Source organism: Cornus florida, unplaced genomic scaffold (genome assembly GCF_030987335.1).
Source record: "Cornus florida cultivar Cherokee Brave unplaced genomic scaffold, ASM3098733v1 CherokeeBrave_3.0.0_Hap2_Chr04, whole genome shotgun sequence".
NCBI lineage: Eukaryota > Viridiplantae > Streptophyta > Magnoliopsida > Cornales > Cornaceae > Cornus > Cornus florida.
Window position 1 is genome coordinate 2,299,223 of NW_026775574.1, and position 18,299 is coordinate 2,317,521.

Below are 18,299 nucleotides of genomic sequence, written 5' to 3' on the forward strand. Positions count from 1 at the left end.
AGGCTAAGCTGCAAATTTGGAGTGTAAATGACCTCATGCAAAACAAAACACATGAACAACATTAGATAAAAACAAAATAACACACGGTAGGAATGAAATAATTAGAAGTAGTAAACAAGATATATCTAACCTTTTTTCAGGCTTAGTTGTAAATTTAAAGTGTAAATGACCTCATGCAAAACCAACACATGAATAACATTAGAGAAAAACAAAATAACACACGGTAAGAATGAAATAATTAGAAGTAGTAAATAAGATATATCAAACCTTTTTTCAGGCTTAGTTGTAAATTTAAAGTGTAAATGACCTCATGCAAAACAAAAGACATGAACAACATTAGAGAAAAACAAAATAACACACGGTAGGAATGAAATAATTAGAAGTAGTAAATAAGATATATCTAACCTTTTTTCAAGCTTAGTTGTAAATTTAAAGTGTAAATGACCTCATGCAAAACAAAAAACATGAACAACATTAGAGAAAAACAAAATAACACACGGTAGGAATGAAATAATTAGAAGTAGTAAACAAGATATATCTAACCAGCAACAGAAGCAGTTATTGTAACAAAAATTAAGCAAAATGGAAAAGACATACCAAATCATACAATTATCCAGCAACAATGTAAAAGCAATAAATGTAGAACATAAATAGTTTTTCAGCATTAATTTAAAAGCAGTAGATAGAGGAATTAAATACAGTCTTCCAATAATAATGTAAAAGCAGTAGATAAGAAAAATTCATTACAGTCATCCAACAGTAATGTAAAAACAGTTATAAAACAGTCATCCAAAAGCATATAAAAGTAAGATACCGAAGAAATCATAGAGGCTGATTCATCACCCACCCAACCTTCCTTTTATCAGGAATGCGAAGAAATATGTCCCTCCACACCTTGTCCTCACCAAACATCCTTATGATCTTAGCATAATGGGTATCATCAATCCCCACTAATGTGTTGACGATCTTAACGCACTCTTCAAGTTGGGGATCTATTTCTTTTTCTTTTTTACTGGGAGATGTCACTTCAGGCATTTTGGTAAATCGAGATGGTTAACAACTAGAAGATGATTCTGCTATGGCTTTTGCAATTTTATCAGCTTTCGCGTTCCCAATATTAGTCAAACATTCCATCACTAAAGACATTGTTTCGGAAAAAGTTTCTTTCTTCTGTTTCTTCGCTACAGGTTTGGGAGTAGGACTGAGGTCAATAGGTCCTTCTACATTAGGTCGTTCTAAATCAGTCATGCCCACATTGCCCTCAGTGTTATGAATTTGAGCTTCATGTGTTGCCACTTAAGGCATTGTTATCACTTGGTGAGGTCTGGGTGGCTTTGTAGAAGGATGAACATGCTTGCCAGTAGCATGTGTATTCCCAAAAATCCTTACCATCTGCTCATAATTCTTACACCTCTGTTTTTTTTATTTTTTTTCCATACTTGAGAACCTACACGTTATCAGCTTACAATTATTGTTCATCAAACCCTTTTAATACTAAATCACTAATTACTTACTGTAGGTGCAAAATTTCGCTCAACCAATAATGATTGAGAAAAATAAAACAACTCACTCAAAAATAAATAAGAACAATGTATAGAGAAGTGTGGAATTGCTTGATCCTTTATTGAAGGTCTTAGCCTCTATTTATATACAAAAGATTGCAAAATTATGGTAGGACTTGCGTTACTTGCCCTCCAATTCTTTCTATATAACCATTCTTTTCTAATAGAGTTCTTTCCATTGTCAAATTTTCTGTACATAGAACTTACCTTGTACAGAACTTCCTATCAGAATTTTCCTTCTAAAGTAATTCCTTCAAATGGTAAGACTTGTGCATTATTGGGCTGTATATATTTCGATCCGGCTGGGCTTGAGTAACAGGCCGGATGTTAAATACTCATAAGCTGGGCTGATGACTTCTTGATTCGGCCTTGATGGAAGTTGGATGACAAATAACGATGGTCTTGGGCTGTAAGTACCCTCAATTTGGGCTTGAGCATGATGGGCCTTAAATGTCCTTGGAATGTAGATATGTGTGGTGGTGACGTGTGCGCTTTTTATTGGAGGGAGTTTTTTTCCCTCCACACTTTGCCCCAAATTCCATTTTTAATTGAGTGACGGCTCCTATTAAAGAGGGAATTGAAACCGGTTTTTACTTTGCTTCAGAAACGGTTCGTAGTCTTTCATTATTACTCCATCACACAAGATTTTGCAAGAGTTACATTTGCCCTTGCTGCACTTCTGCGTCCTTCATTCCATCGCTTCCATCGCTTTGTCAGGTTAGTTTCGCATCTTTCTCTTCAATCTTTCATTATGAGTACTTCATCTACTCCCGAACGTGTAGACCTTGGGGATTCTGAATCCACACCTTCATCTTCCCCCGTTCGCATTAGGGCTCCTCCTCCTAGGGTTTCTACAGATCGTCCTTCGTTGAATCCATCAGGTACTTCCCCTCTTCCAACCGAAACATCCACCTTAGGCTCTGATTATGTTCTTACCCATGAAGAGAAGAAAGCAATCATCTCTATTCGCCGCATCAAGTTCTCTATTGCTTTGGTAATGGAAGACACTACAAGAAATATGGGTTTTAGTAACAGTCCTTTAGGGACAGTCCTAAAAACTGTCCCAAAAACCCTATATTTTAGGGACAGTCCTAAAAACTGTCCCTAAAACCCTATGTTTTAGGGACAGTTTTTTAGGACTGTCCCTAAAACCTTATTTTTTGGCACAGTCTCAAGGACTGTCCCTAAAACCTAACTTGCCCGTCCCTAAAACCTTATTTTTTGGCACAATCTCATAAACTGTCCCTAAAACCTTAACTAGCCCGTCCCTAAAACTTTATTTTTTGGCACACTCTAAAGACTGTCCCTAAAACCTAAACTAGCCCGTCCCCAATTCCACAAAAAATAGCGCGGTAACATTTGGCACTTCATTTTTTGTTTGGCGCTACAAAAATATAATATATAAAATAATTTTATTTTATAAAATACTGAAAAGGGGTATAAACTACGTCGTTTAATCATATATCTCATTACATTTGTATACCTAGTCTTCAGTTCTCAACGCTCAAGCCCTCACGCCTCTTCCACCGTCTTCTATCCTCTTCCACCGTCTTCCATCCTCTTCCACCCTTTTCCATCGTTGCAGAAGACGGAGGCTCTTCCACCCTCTTCCACCGTTGCAGACGACAGAGGTTCTTAATCAAACATTCTTTGGGCTTCAATCTTCACCGAATCACAAGATTCAATCTTCACCAAATCTGGAGTCGGCTTGTGGTCTGAGGCTGAATCGTTGTGGGAAATACAGGTTTGCAGAAGCGATTCATTGTTGTTTCGAAGAGAATCTCGGGCTTGGTGGAGACTATCAAAATCAGGAGGTACTATTGTGATGGAACTTTATAAACCCTTATATATTCTGTTATGTGTTCCTTATATATTCTGTTATGTATTCCTTATATATTTCTTGAGATATAGTTGAAATAGATTTTCTGTTTGTTCTTATGTTTTATTGTTACATACTTTTTGAATGGTGTGATCTGGTTGATTTGGCTGCAAATTTTCATGATAATTTAGGTCTTTATTTAGATTTAGTTGTTTAGGAAGCTGCAATTTCATTTTTCCAACAGTTTAAATAAGTTTATTGTTAATTTCTTCAAAGTTACTGTCAAGGTATTTAATCAGATCTAGACTATCTCCAATGATGTTCCATCCACCTTGTCTCCTAAATCTTACTAAGAAAGATGCTCCGAGTTCAATGGGGGAACCTTTTTTATTCCCTTTAATACTTAGTCATGATGCTCCTATGTTGACCTAGACACCATACCTTATTAACCCCCCATCTAATACCAATTTTCATACTTTAACTCCTAAGGTTGACCTCAATCTCTTCACCTATCTTTCATTGTTAGTTAAAATGAAAATGTTTTGTTTACCTAAACCATGAACAGAATAAAAGCTTAAATACATTAAGGTTGAGTTCACGAGTCAGACACTTGAATATTTTTGAGGATCGATAAAGTCTCCATCTTCATTTTAGGTTCAACCTGTAGGTGAATCTAGCTAGCTAGCACCATTTAATTTTTTATTTTTATTTTATAAAAATAAAAATAAAAATAACTCACAATAGTGTCAAACTATTTTATGGTAATGTAACCATATAGTAGTTTGAAATGTTTATTTCTGTCTTCGGCCAATATAGTGCCCAAATGTATTAATCTTAATAGCCATTGATTTTAATTTGTTCTCCTGAAATCTTCCAAACCTTTAGACTGGTAAGGAGTAGCTAAAACTGATAAATGTCTGCCAAACCCTCAAATTGGTAGGAATTAGCTGATGCTTATAAATATGTTGGTCCCAACTCTACATGCCATTAATGAACTTTTCACATCAAACTTCTTTAAAATTAATATATATATATATATATATATATATATACATATATATATATATATATATATATATGTCTCAATGGTACTTCCAAACTCCATTAAAAAAAAAAAAAATTATATGGCTGAAATCAAATATATTGATATCAGATTGGATTACAAAGTATATTTCAAGTTTGCAAAACTACCAATGCATACTAATCAAATATATTGATATCAAATTGGTATGTCAATTCTTTTTGGAGTATCTAATCAAATAATATATATAATGTATATATACCAAATTACCAATGCATTTATTTATTTTTTGGGGAAGTTTTTTATTAATTTAGATGTATGTGGCCTGCAAATCCATAGAAAATGGATTATACTCTTCGCACTTTGGATTAAAATTATGGACCTAGCCATTGGATTCTTCCCAACAACTTTCCTCATTACTTTTCTTAATAATTTCCATTATGATTTCAAGCTATTTGGCATCGGAGAAGATGACATACTAATCATATCTACTACAAACTGAGAGCTGGATTGTCCTAATTAAATTTACAAACTACTAGGCAAAAACTTAAGTATGCAAAACTTTCTATTGCACTGTTTTTGGGCTAAACCAGTTAATAATTATTTACCTTTTCATGACAATGATTGTAAGTTAGGTTACAGCAGCCCATAATTCTATCCCTTGGTGGTTATTCTTTCTATTTCTAAAACAAAGACACAATTATACACACACACCCTTTAATTTCACCTTTAATAATTAATTGCTAATTTCCCTTTGCTTTATACTACTCCACTATAACAATTAATTTTTTTAAAAAAACATTTATTTATAGCTTTGAAGAAAATGTCTTTTGTTGGCTTTTCTCGTTGATGATTGAAATGATACTGTTTTGATGCACTGTACGTGCTAAATACTCTCTAAATAAGAGGTTCGTATATATAACAAAATAAATCATGTGTATATATATAAACAAGTGTTCATAAGACACAATCCTCAGTCAAAAAAAGGTCAACAGAGACATTGAAGATGCCAAATACATTGACTTAAATTAATACAAAGGTAATCAAAGTGTAATTTTCATGTCTTTAGCTATTGTTGGTTGGTCCATCGAAACTACTTATTAGCAACTGGCTGGAATAGCAACTGAGTGGAATGCAAGCTGTAGGTGCTTGGAAGTATATGGTGGAGAATTTAGACCTAACCTTTACTTAGTACTTCAATTAATTGACCTAATTATTGAAAGTTTTGATAATGATGAGTATTCTCTTTGAAATTTATGGTAATACATCATTTCTAACCATGTAGATGCTTATATCATTGTCTTGATTTTGAGGTTTGAGCACCTTTGGAATTATGTGTATGTATTATTCAAAATTTGAAACATATAAAAAAAAAATAAAAAAAAAAAACCAAATTTCCATTTCAGATGTCAAAACTGAAACACCTAATCCTGCTTCTTGAATGACAATGTTAAACAAGTGTGTCTCACCATCTAAGGTCACACCCAACTGCCTTAGTTTCTCACCCAAGCATTCTATTCTCTATCTGTTTTTGTTAATTTTTTTTTTTTACTCTTTTATGATTATGCTTGTTAGTGGGACCATCTAGCTGATTTTTACTTTTAACTCTTGTTTTCCTGGTTTAGATTGCATTATGTTTTGATTAACAACAGACCAATAAGTAGACTTCTTCAAATTCATCTGTTTATACCAAGCCATGCACAATCTATCCTTTGAAAGTAAAAATTCCCAAGCTAAAACACATTTAGCAGCTTTGTCAATGTCAATCAACTTTCGTATGCCCAAACCACCTTCAGATTTTGGAGTAGATAGCTTTTTCTAACACAAACCATGGAGCTTATAAGATTGAGAACTATAACCCCAGACAAAATTTTGCATTCTTCTCTCTATAATGTTAATAACAGCAGCTGGAAGAGAATAAACAGAGGTCCAATACAATACCATAGGAGTAATAACAGCTCTAATCAATTCAACTCTCCCAGCTATAGATAAATTCATACTAGCCCATCTTATGGTAGCTGCTTCAACCTTTTCAATCAAAGGTTTACAATCCAATCTTTTTAGGCCTTTATTAGAAATCGAAACACCTAAATAAGTGAAAGGAAGATTTCCTTGTTTGCATCCAAGAATTCGAAGTATCATGGACTTTTTTCTCATCGATCTAGTAAAAAAAATCTTAGACTTATCTCCATTAATAGCCAAACCAGAAACTGAATCAAAGTGTCTCATCATTCTCCTTAAAGTCAAAACTGAGGCCATGTTGCCCTCCCTACTACAAGAAGGTCATCTGCAAAAAACTAGTGAGTAACCCCAACCTGTGCCCTTCGAGTTGCTTCAGAAACCACCAGATGTCCTGCATCACATTCATTTTGGAACATACCTGAAAGGTAATCTGTCACCAAGGTAAATAAGAGGGGAGATAGGGGGCAGCCTTGCCTAATTCCTCTAGATGATTTGAAAAAACCATAAAGACTACCATTAATTAACAATGAAAACCAAGCTGTGGTAATACATCCCTGAATCCAACCTATCCATTTGCTGCCAAACCTAAATAATTGAAGAATGTGAAACAAAAAGTTCCATTGAATAGAGTCATAAGCCTTTCAGTGGTCCACCTTCCAGACTAAAATAGGCTTAGTAGACTTGGCTCCAAAACCTCTCAATAATTCATTTGCAATGATAATATTATCTTGAATTTTCCTTCCACTTATAAAAGCATTATGTTCTTTCCCTACCAACTGATCCAAAACAGTCCCCAATCTTAAGGCAAGAATTTTAGTAATCACCTTGTACAAAGTATTGCAAAGTGAGATTGGTCTGAACTCCCCTACCTTGACAACATCTTTACCTTTTGGAATCAAAGTAATAAAAGTATTATTAAGCCCCTTATCCAAAGAAGAATGAACAAAAAAATGCAACACTGCATTAGTAACATCCTCCCCAACAATATCCTAATAAACCTTAAAGAATTTCATAGGAAAGCCATCAGGGCCAAGAGTTTTATCAGCTCCCATTGAAAATATAGTGGTCTTGATTTCCTCCCCTGTAATAGGTCTCTCAAGATACCCTGCTTCCTCAGGAGTAAGAACATTCCTAACATACTCTGCCGCTGGAATACTATACTGGCCTTTAGATGAGAACATTTCAGTATAGTAATTTAAAAGCTTATTTCGAATACCAATATCATTATGAATCAAATTACCAACATCATCCTGAAGTTTAGTAATGTTATTTTTCACTCTCCGAGCCTTAATCTTCTGATAAAAAAACTTTGAACATTGATCTTGGTCTTTAATCCAACTTACTCTAGCCTTCTAAAAAAGCAAAAGCTCCTCATTGGACTGAGCAATTTCATATTCTCTTCAAGCGTCATCCTTTTTCTGAATAAGATTATCATTAGAAGGAAACTGAAATAAATCTCTCTGACAATCCTCAAGATCCTTCTTAGCAGTAATTAACCTCTCAAAAACTGAACCAAACTTGGTTATATTCCAAATCTTAATAGCTTGTTTCACCCCCTTTCAGCTTTTTAATAACCCTAGCAATTGGATCTCTAACCATTACCATTTGCCAAGCCTCAGCCACCACTTATTTAACCATAGGTTGAGCATTCCACAAATGAAAAAATCTAAAGGGTTTTGAACCTGAAGCAACCTGCAAAGGAACTTGTACACATATCCCCCAATGGTCTGAAGCTAAAGGAGGAGTAAGTTCAATTTGAGAAAAAGGAAAAAGGTCACTCCATTCTTCATTCATCAACCCTCTGTCCAGCTGAAGATAAATTCTACGTGAAAACTATCTCTTATTACACCATGTATAAGTGCCATTAAGAACAGGAATATCAACAGGAGTTAAGAGATCAATAACGTCATTGAAATCCTTCAACACCTTAATTGATAAAGATTTGCCACCAATTTTCTCATGATTATATCTAACAATATTCCAATCACCAATAAGTAACCATGCCCCTGTAATCTTAGAAGCCATATCCATAAGACATCTCCACAATTCCTTTCTTTCTGCAGCAGTAATTTCACCATAGACACAACTGACCCAAAAAAACAAATCAGTATTTAAAAAAAAATTTCATTATTAAAGTTCTAGGAAGATTGTTGATTTTCTAAAGTTCTTAATATTCCAAGGGAATATATAAAATGCATAATGCATAATGGTCATTCTAGAAAAAAGAACCCCGCCAAGTTGGTTTTATAAAGCTAGGAACAAGGAAATTAGGGATTTCAACAGGTTTTCCATGCTCTCTCTCTCTTCCTTCTTTTTTTTTTTAATTTGTTTTTTTATTCTTCTATTTTTTTCTGCTTCAATTGTTGATTATCAAGCAGAATTGTGCATGCCAGCCTTGATTTAGCTGTTGCCCCTTTGCTTCAACTGTTACTCTATGTCTATTATATTATTCCCAATAAGTTATAGAAGTTTGATTTTTAGAATTGTTGTTTGAAAATTTTAAAGTAGTGTGATATTATAATATTGGCGGGTATTATATATATATCTTCTCTATGAAAATGTTTGAAATATTATTTAAAAGATGTGCATAATCTGTCTTTTATTGTTTTTCTATTTATTATTTTTTTTAAAAGGTAAAATATATTTTAACTAATTTAATTGGAGAAAGTTTAATTCTTACACGTATGTATATGCATATACCTAGTTTAAATTTTTATACTGACCAGTACATTTTCTGTCTCTAGTTTAGTTGGATGAACATGCTGATCTGCAAATGCAGGAATGTTCATATTGTGCACTTATTGCTGAAAAGTTTGTGCTGACTTCACCAGAGATATTGGCTGGGAAAGGAATCAGCCGACTTCTGGTATGTAGTGCTTCTGAACTTGCAACTGTCAATTTCTTTTCTTATTTTTTCTTTTTCTTTTTTTTTTTCTTTTTTTTTAAATTTTATTTTATTCCGTTTAATCTTTTTATGTTTCATATATTCAATACCTACTTCGCCAAAAAAAAATTGCTGAGATGTTCCAATGCAGGACGTTGAAGGGAACTATCAATATGTGCCCTTTCCCCCTCCGAAATATCCAACACAAACTGAAAAATAAAACTTCTGTTATGAATTCTTCTTAGGAGATTTGTAGATTTATCAACATTTTAGGATATGGGCTATCAACTTCCTGACCATGCCATTAAACGTAAAACTACATTTGGTCAAGATAGAATTGAAATGAAGTTAAAAGACAAAGAAATAAGTGAAATGAAGAGGTCACACTTATACTAAATAATAAATTTAATAAAAAAAAATTTTAATTACCCCATCTATATCATTCTTCTGTGCTCTAGTATTTTATTAGAAAAAAATATGAGTCCATTGATCGGCACATATTTATATTCAAGTGATTTATGTAACATGCATCACAAACTATAAAAATTTAAAATTGTATATAGAAAGACATATATGCATCAACATTTTTATTGAGGAGGTATTTGCTCACACCAATTCTATTAGTTGATGCTTGGTAGAGCACCATAGTCATTAATAAGATTAGGTTGAAGCAGACTTGATGTAGTATAGTTATCTTTCTAGGTTAGGTCTGTGCTCGTTTGTTTTGCATATTTATTAGTGTAACTTCTAAAATTAAGCAAGCAAGGATGGAAGATGAAGATAGTATTCGGTCCTTCAAGGACTCAGAATGACTCTGTAATGCTAGGTGGTATGACTTTAAGCAGAATAAAATTTTCGCATGCTGTATTGTCATTGCTTGTCATACTAGTTCTCCCCACATTTTTACAACTGTGAGTTCAGGTAGGAAGAAAATCTTTTTTGAACTATGTTGGCCAGAAACAATCAAGCATCCTTAGTTTTCATGAACATCCAAATGCCACATTAATTAGTTGCAGCATGTTGCTTCTATCCTTGCCCTATCTTTTGTTTGATGACTTCTTTCCTTGTGATGATCAGGTTTGCAGAAGTGATTCTTTGGTGTTTCGAAGAGAATCTCGGGCTTGGAGGAGGCCAGCTATCAGAATCAGGAGGTAATCTAAACCCTTATATATTCTGTGATGTGTTCCTTATATATTTTGTTATGTGTTCCTTATATATTTCTTGAGATATAGTTGAAATAAGCTTTCTGTTTGTTCTTACATTGAGATTGGGAAAGTAAAAACAGAGAAAGTGATTGAGCTGAAAAGTTTTATTGCTCATGCCCCCACAGTTTGAAAATGAGAAATTGAAAGAAAGGAAAAACAAATGATTTGATCTTCAAGTTTGTTTTCGTGGCTGGCAGAATTGGATTTTTATTTTGAAAATTTCGTTATATGGTTGATTGTTTAATTACAATTCGCAGAAAGATAATTTATTTTTTCGTTGCAATGATTAATAACATTATGTAGATTACCCGTCACAAAGGGTTTTATTTTGGAATTCAAAAGCCAATTTTATCTTTGGCTTAAATTAGTCTTTCACATTTGGACCAAATTTGAAAACTGAATTTTTAAAAACTTGGGCCAGCTTTGATCAACCCAAGAGCTTTTAAGTTTCAGATTTCTTGGTCATGTTTCACCAAATTTTAACTGAGCTATTAATTTTTTTTTCTTTCTTTCTGATTTTATGGTTGGATTAATGGAGTTTAAATAGGATTTATCACTACAAATTTTCAACAAACTCTGTTTCAACAACCATATTTTCTGATTTTGACGATGTGCCTAGTTCAAGAGATTGAGCAGGGAGATAGGAAGAAAAACATAGCTTAAACAGGGAGAGATAAAACTAAATTGGACCGGGCTAGCGTTTGCAGAAGAATAAGAAGTTGTTGTCCTTTATATTATTATTATTATTATTATTATTTTTTGCTTCTGCTCTTCTCCTATTTACTCCAGATTTTGGTTAAAATAACAACACTAGTCATTAAAATTGCTTCTCTTAGTTTTTGGCTGTTGGTGTTCTCCTATTTACTGGACAATTTTTTTCCATTGTTTGAATTGTAATCTTGCAATGTTGTAGAAGCTTTTAAGTCAGTTTGTAGTGCAGTGGTAGAAGTCTTTTTCGCCCCTTGTTTAACAAGTTTTGAATTAAACAAATTAGACTGACTACAGTAAACCAAAACCGTATTTGTCTACAGTATACCATAAACAAATTAGAAATTAATTATCTTAAGACTTACCCAAAGCCATGGTGAGAAGGCTATAAACAATTTGCTAACTACTGCCCCAAATTTGAATATTTGGAGCTGATGAATCCCTTCTCAAGCCTCCAAAAAAGATACAATATAAATAAGACTAAATATTTAATGGGGAATAAGTAGAATCAAAATTTACAAGTTTGGCATGCCGACAAGGAAAGGAAGGAAACATTTCTGTGATGGAGTTACTCGACCTTCTTTTCATCCCAAGCCTTCAAATGACCATTAATTTCTCAGAAATATTAGGAGAGGTTGCCAGAGAAGATGTCATTGAAACTGAAGAAGTAAAAACAAAACAAAAAATGACATGATTACTCTTTTCCACTGTTATACAACCTAGAATAGAATCAATCATATATTCATATTGAATAAAGACTTAAATCTCCATTCCATCACTCATTTTATATCCATCTAATGTTATCCAATACCATCATTACATGAACTCAAATTAATAATGAAACAGTTAACCAAATAAAAATAAAAATACAGCGAAAAAATACTTTAACAAATTTCAATTACCAAAAAAACCAATGGAATTGCAGGGAAATTCTATTATGTGCGCTCCTATTCTGGAAACCCTTATCATCTACACAACTTCCAAGATCTACACCTCCATTTCTTTAACACCCTCATCTCTAATTAGAGTTAAGGGTTCCCCAATTTCATGAATATCCAGAAAGACATCTATGTCTATACAACCTGCATACACCTGAAACATCTAAAGTGCATCTAAATCTTCCTCTATCATCCTCTTTTCATTGGGTCAGAAGATAGATCTAGGAAATTATACCTACCAGTGTCTATAATACTAATGCCATGTGACCATGGCAGTGAACCAACAGAGTTTGAAGAAACTCCATTTCTTAATTACTATGTCTTTCAATTTTCTTTAACTGTATTTCACTCTTTTTTTTTTTTTTTTTTGGTTCTTTTTTAAAGAAATGATAAGACGGTTCTTACACTCATTCATTGTTCCTTCCATGATGGGCTCCACACACTTATATACATACACACACACACACACACATATATATATATATATATATATATATATATATATATATCCTTTATTAACTCTTGATGGATATATGTTCTTTTTTTTTTCTATTTTTTTTATTTATTTTTTATTTTTTTTGTGTACATTTAAGCAGTTACATGGATAAGTCTTGGATTCATCATCACACTAGGGGAAGTGTAAAGTATTTTGATGGCATACATGACTTCATTGATGTGGCTAGGCGTCATGCAGAAGTAGACGGTAGGTCCCGATGTCCATGTCGTCGTTGCAAAAATAGGACTTATCATCAAATTGAAGAAGTTAAGCAGCATCTCTTGAGAAATGGGATGGACAAGGGGTATACTAATTGGATATATCACGGGGAGGCTCGTCAAAGCAACAATAATGTTAATATTGATGCTAATGTCAGTAGGGAAAATGTCCACGATGAAGATGGAAATGTAGATAATGTGTTTGAATTGTTGGATAACATACAAATGGGAAACTTCACTAATGCACCACAACAAGAAGATTCGCCTGAAGTTGATGTTGGAGGAGGAAGCTTTGATAGATTGTTAAATGATGCACAATGTGAATTGTGGCCAGGTTGTGAAAAATACTCTAAGTTGTCAGCGATATTAAAGTTGTTCCATGTGAAGGTTACAAGCCGAATGAGCAATAAATCATTTGACATGATGCTTGATGCATTTAAGGATATGCTTCCCGATAATAATGTGTTACCAAAGTCTCATTACGAGACTAAAAGCTTGTTACGAGACTTGGGTCTCGGATATGATTGTATACATGCATGTAAACATGATTGTGTTCTATTTTGGAGGGAAAACGCAAGTAAAGAAAATTGTCCACAATGTGGTGAATCGAGGTATAAACCTCACGAAGGTAAGGGTAAGAAAATCCCTCAAAAGGTTCTCCGGCACTTCCCATTGAAATCAAGACTTCAACGGTTGTTTATGTCAAAGGATACAGCCTTAGATATGCGGTGGCATAAGGAGAAACGTGTGAAGGAGACAAATGAGTTAAGACATCCAGCTGATTCAAAAGCTTGGGAAGATTTTGATAGTAAGCATAGTTGGTTTGCTGCTGATCCTCGTAATGTTCGTGTTGGATTAGCAACTGATGGATTCAATCCATTTGGAAATATGAGCAATGCGTATAGTATGTGGCCTGTGATGATTGTGCCTTATAATTTGCCACCTTGGATATGTATGAAGGAGCCATATATATTTATGTCGTTGCTTATTCCTGGTCCAACATCGCCTGGTAATGATATTGATGTGTACATGCAACCTTTGGTTGAAGAGTTAAAAGAATTGTGGCGGGATGGTGTGATGACATATGACGCGTACAGTAAATGTAACTTTAAAATGCATGCGGCAATGATTTGGACCATTAGTGATTTTCCCGCCTATGCGATGGTATCTGGATGGATGACAAAGGGTTATCTAGCATGTCTGATTTGTAACAAAGAAACATGTTCTTGTTTTTTGAAACACGGACGTAAGATATGCTACTTGGGAAGTCGTATGTTTTTATCGTTAGATCACATTTTCAGAAACCATCACAAGCAATTTAATGGCAAAAGTGAAGACAAAGGGCCACCAAAGCAGTTGACGGGTGATGATATTCTAGAACAACTTAACCTCATACCCGAGGTTAGTTTCAGAAAGGGGCCAAATAAAAAGAAGCGAACTCGTGAGGAATTTGAACTTAACTGGACGAAGAAGAGTATTTTCTTTGAACTACCTTACTGGAAGACCATTTTGTTGCGGCACAACCTGGATGTTATGCATATAGAGAAAAATATATGCGATAGTGTGTTGGGGACATTATTGGACATTGAAGGGAAAACTAAGGACACATTCAAAAGTCGGTTGGATTTAGAAGCAATGGGGATTAGAAAAGAACTCCACCTGAGACGTAATGGTGAAAAATTTGAGATGCCACAAGCGCGCTACACATTGTCAAAGAATAATAAAAGACAACTATGTGAATGGCTAAAATCAGTTAAGTTTCCAGATGGCTATGCATCGAACATAAGTCGGTGTGTGAATGTTAATAATTGTAAGATATCTGGATTGAAAAGTCATGATTCACACGTTCTCTTACAACGTCTCCTCCCTATTGCTATACGAGGATTCTTAAATTCAGATATTTGTAACACAATAGCTGAGCTTGGTTTATTCTTCAAGGAATTGTGTTGTCGAACTGTCAAAGTGGATGTCTTAGAGGCAATGGAAAGGGACATTGCTGTTATACTAAGTAAGTTAGAGATGATATTTCCTCCGTCATTTTTTGACATTATGGTGCACTTGGCTCTGCATTTGCCGCGTGAAGCCATCATCGCAGGCCCTGCACAATATCGATGGATGTACCCGATTGAAAGGTGCTGTATATTTTTAGTAAACCAACATTTTTTTTAACAAGTTTTATTAGTTTGTTATTAAATATTATTGGTTTGATTAACGGTTATGTAGATTTTTGCATACTCTCAAATTGTACGTCCGCAACAAAGCACGTCCGGAAGGGTCCATTGCGGAAGCTTACGTGGACGATGAGTGCCTCACATTTTGTTCAAAATTTCTTGGAGGGATTGAGACAAGGTTCAATAGAGAAGAAAGAAATAGTGAGGGGAACTACAACAATAATTGGTCCACATTTTATGATCTAAAGCAAGTGGTTCGACCGATAGGAGCACAAAGTTTGGACATATTGCCCCGTGCGGACATAGAGATGGCCCGATTGTACGTTTTACAGAATTGTGAAGATGTTTTGTCATATGAAGAGTAAGTAACTCATTGCATGTCATATCTTGTCAGTTTCTATGAATATATAGTGTATTTCTTAATACATGTATACAATTGTATCATTAACATAATGTAATTGTTTAGAAAACACAAGGTAGAACTTGAGAGAGAAAATCCGCGCAATGTTTCTCAAAGACATGCTAAAGAATATTCGAGGTGGTTCGAAACAAAAGTAAGTCCATTATGCACCTATTGTACTTAATTAAATAAAATTCGTTAATTTAATTAAAATGAACTGTCATTCATTTATTTAACACTACACTTCTTTTAATAGATAAAGGAAATGCGTCATCATTAAAAGGAAACAACTTGTGATGATCTGTATTCATTAGCGTGTGGACCTCAATGTCTAGTAAGTCGATATTCCGCGTGTATTGTAAATGGGATTAGGTTCCATACTAAGGAAAGGGAGCAAAATCGACGAACACAGAATAGTGGCGTGTTAGTGAAAGGAGAAGACCAAGATTACTATGGTGCCCTAACAGATATAATTGAGTTAAGATATCCTCTGGGTAGAAAAATTTTTCTTTTCAAATGTGATTGGTTCGATGTTAGGATTGGTACCGGTGTACATAAAGATACCTATTTCACAAGTGTAAATGTAGCCAGTAGAGCGTACAAAAATCAGCTGTTTGTGTTAGCAAATCAAGCATTGCAATGCTTCTATGTCAAAGACAATAAATTACAAGGGACGTGGGAGGTAGTTCAAGATATAACAAGTAGAAGCTCGTTTGATGTACCTAAAAAAGAGGGTGAAACAGGAGTATATGATGAAATGCTCAACACTACAGCATACCAAGAGAGCGAACCAAGCATCGTGGATGGAGTTGTTGAAGCGGACTTGGACATGGATCCATTCCCTTTGAACAGGGACGATTTGGAGGGTGAAACTCTTGATGCTGAAATGATTCAAAAATGTAGGGGTGAAGCAGCCATTAATGATGACTTTTGGGATGTTGAGAATGATGAAGCTCTTGACATTCAATATAGTTCAGATGAGGAACCAGAATTAATGTCTGAAGATGATACTGATATGGATGACATGTGAAGCTTTTTATTCTTGAGCATGTACCTCATTTTATTGTTTTATGATTAATACTTTAAGTGACCAGCTGAATTATATTACCGAGCTTTATCTTTTGAGTTACTTTTTGTTTAAATTTCTCTTTAAGTATTGTTTCTGTGCTTCATTAATTTGCAGCTTTGATTTGGTTGACTAAATTAATTGTTATATTTGAGCATTTACTTTTTTTTTTTGGGTTTATGATTATATTTAATGTGATCTATTCAGTTATATTGCCTCTAATTATTGAATTTTTTATTCAATGGAATTATGTAAATATGAAATGATGACTCAGAATATATTTTGCATATGCTTGTTTATTTTGATTTAATTTCACTTGATTCTTCATATCAGCTTGTAAACTAAATTATGGACACCTCCGAGGAACCGATGCGTAGAGTTTTAAGGTCCCGCAGGGCTGAAACTGAGCAACCATCTACAAGTTCACCTCCTACACAACCAAGTGGATTAGGTGAAGATAGGAATTCAACAAATGAAAGAATGGAAGGTGATGGTAGTAATGAGCAGACAGGGCCACAACCAAGTGGAGGTAATTATGCTTCATCATTGATTAACCATAAGTTCTTTTGTAAAATGCCTACGCTTTAATTAAGATGATAAATTTTTTTTTCAGGTCCGATACGAAAAGGGCGTGGAAGAGCAAAAAATGAAGCCTTGCACAAAATTAATGAAAACAATTGGCCAGTTCCAGTTGAGTTTGGAGAGGGTTATATTAAACCTGTTGGTTTAAATAACAAATTATGGACGGCTGAGGTTGGCATTAATACACGAGATACCGAAGCCCTTCTAAAGTATAAAACGTAAAGGGATGTTCCAGATTTTGAGAAAGAGGTCTGCTATGACCATTTGAAGGTAATGATAACCATCATTTAATGCTTGTTTTGGTTAAAAAAAATCAGAGATTACTGGTCCAATTGGTTACAAATTATAGCTTACTTTAATTTTACATTATAAAGGAGGTCTTTGGAGTGGATGCATACGCAAATGACATTGATTTTAAGCGAGTAAATATGGGAATTTCCAGCGCGTTGAGGAAATATAGATATAAATTGAAGTGTCATTTTGAAGAGCATCTTCCGATTGAGAATGCACGCCGCCATCCTTACAATGGTATTGGTAATGCTGTTTGGGAAAAATTGTGTGATACGTGGATGTCACCTAAATTTCAGGTTCAATTTCTTAACTACTTGTTTTTACTATTTAATATAATAACTTCATTCACTAGTTATTTAGGTTTCCTAACTTGTAATATTGTTTGAATTACTACTTAGGAAATAAGTGCAAAAAACAAAGAAAATCGTTCCAAGAATGAGGTTCCACATTATTCTGGATCAATGTCCTTCGTCAGACGTTACGATGATTATGTGCGTAATATACGAAACAATAATTATAAATTTTTTATTTTATATTCTACGTTCTAAACCATATATTTGTCTAATAGTCACTATTACTTTGTACTATAGGTCAAACTCAAAGAAAGGCAGAGCCAAGAAGATGGGGACGGTGAAAGGGAAGAGGATCCTGCTATTCGTTTGTACAAGGACACACATTTTAAGGAACAAGGTGGATGGGCACATGAGAAAGCTAAGAGGAATTTTGTAAGTTAACTATAAGCTACCATGTTAGATTATGAAATTTGGATCTCATAATATTGTCCACATTGATTGATTGTGTTGGATTTGTAATTTATCTGTTTTGCATAGTTCAAATATGTGTCTTATATCTAGGGTATAAATCTGGAGATTTAATAACAACTCATGCCAAATAAATGTTCTATCCCCTTACATTCCATAACTCCAAGATACTTCAAGTCTAGAAACCCCTCACCATCTCTGTCTTGACTCACATT

At 34.1% G+C, this 18,299-nt stretch overlaps 1 protein-coding gene across 1 annotated transcript; it reads left to right on the plus strand.

Moving 5' to 3' along the window:
* The first annotated feature begins 9,137 nt into the window (after window positions 1–9,137).
* On the plus strand, window positions 9,138–16,414 carry LOC132304604 (uncharacterized). Its single transcript, XM_059802356.1, has 5 exons — window positions 9,138–9,230; window positions 10,326–10,399; window positions 12,696–14,945; window positions 15,037–15,345; window positions 15,757–16,414. The coding sequence occupies exons 1-5, from the start codon at window positions 9,138–9,140 to the stop codon at window positions 16,412–16,414; spliced, it is 3,384 nt and encodes a 1,127-aa protein (XP_059658339.1).
* The last annotated feature ends 1,885 nt before the right edge of the window (window positions 16,415–18,299 follow it).

Excerpts from the sequence above, each read along its gene's own strand:
- LOC132304604 (XM_059802356.1), top strand. The coding sequence starts at position 9,138 with ATGCAGGAATGTTCATATTGTGCACTTATTGCTGAAAAGTTTGTGCTG. Across the intron at positions 9,231-10,325 it reads AAGGAATCAGCCGACTTCTG|GTTTGCAGAAGTGATTCTTT; the intron begins GTATGTAGTGCT and ends TGTGATGATCAG. Across the intron at positions 14,946-15,036 it reads TGGATGTACCCGATTGAAAG|ATTTTTGCATACTCTCAAAT; the intron begins GTGCTGTATATT and ends ACGGTTATGTAG.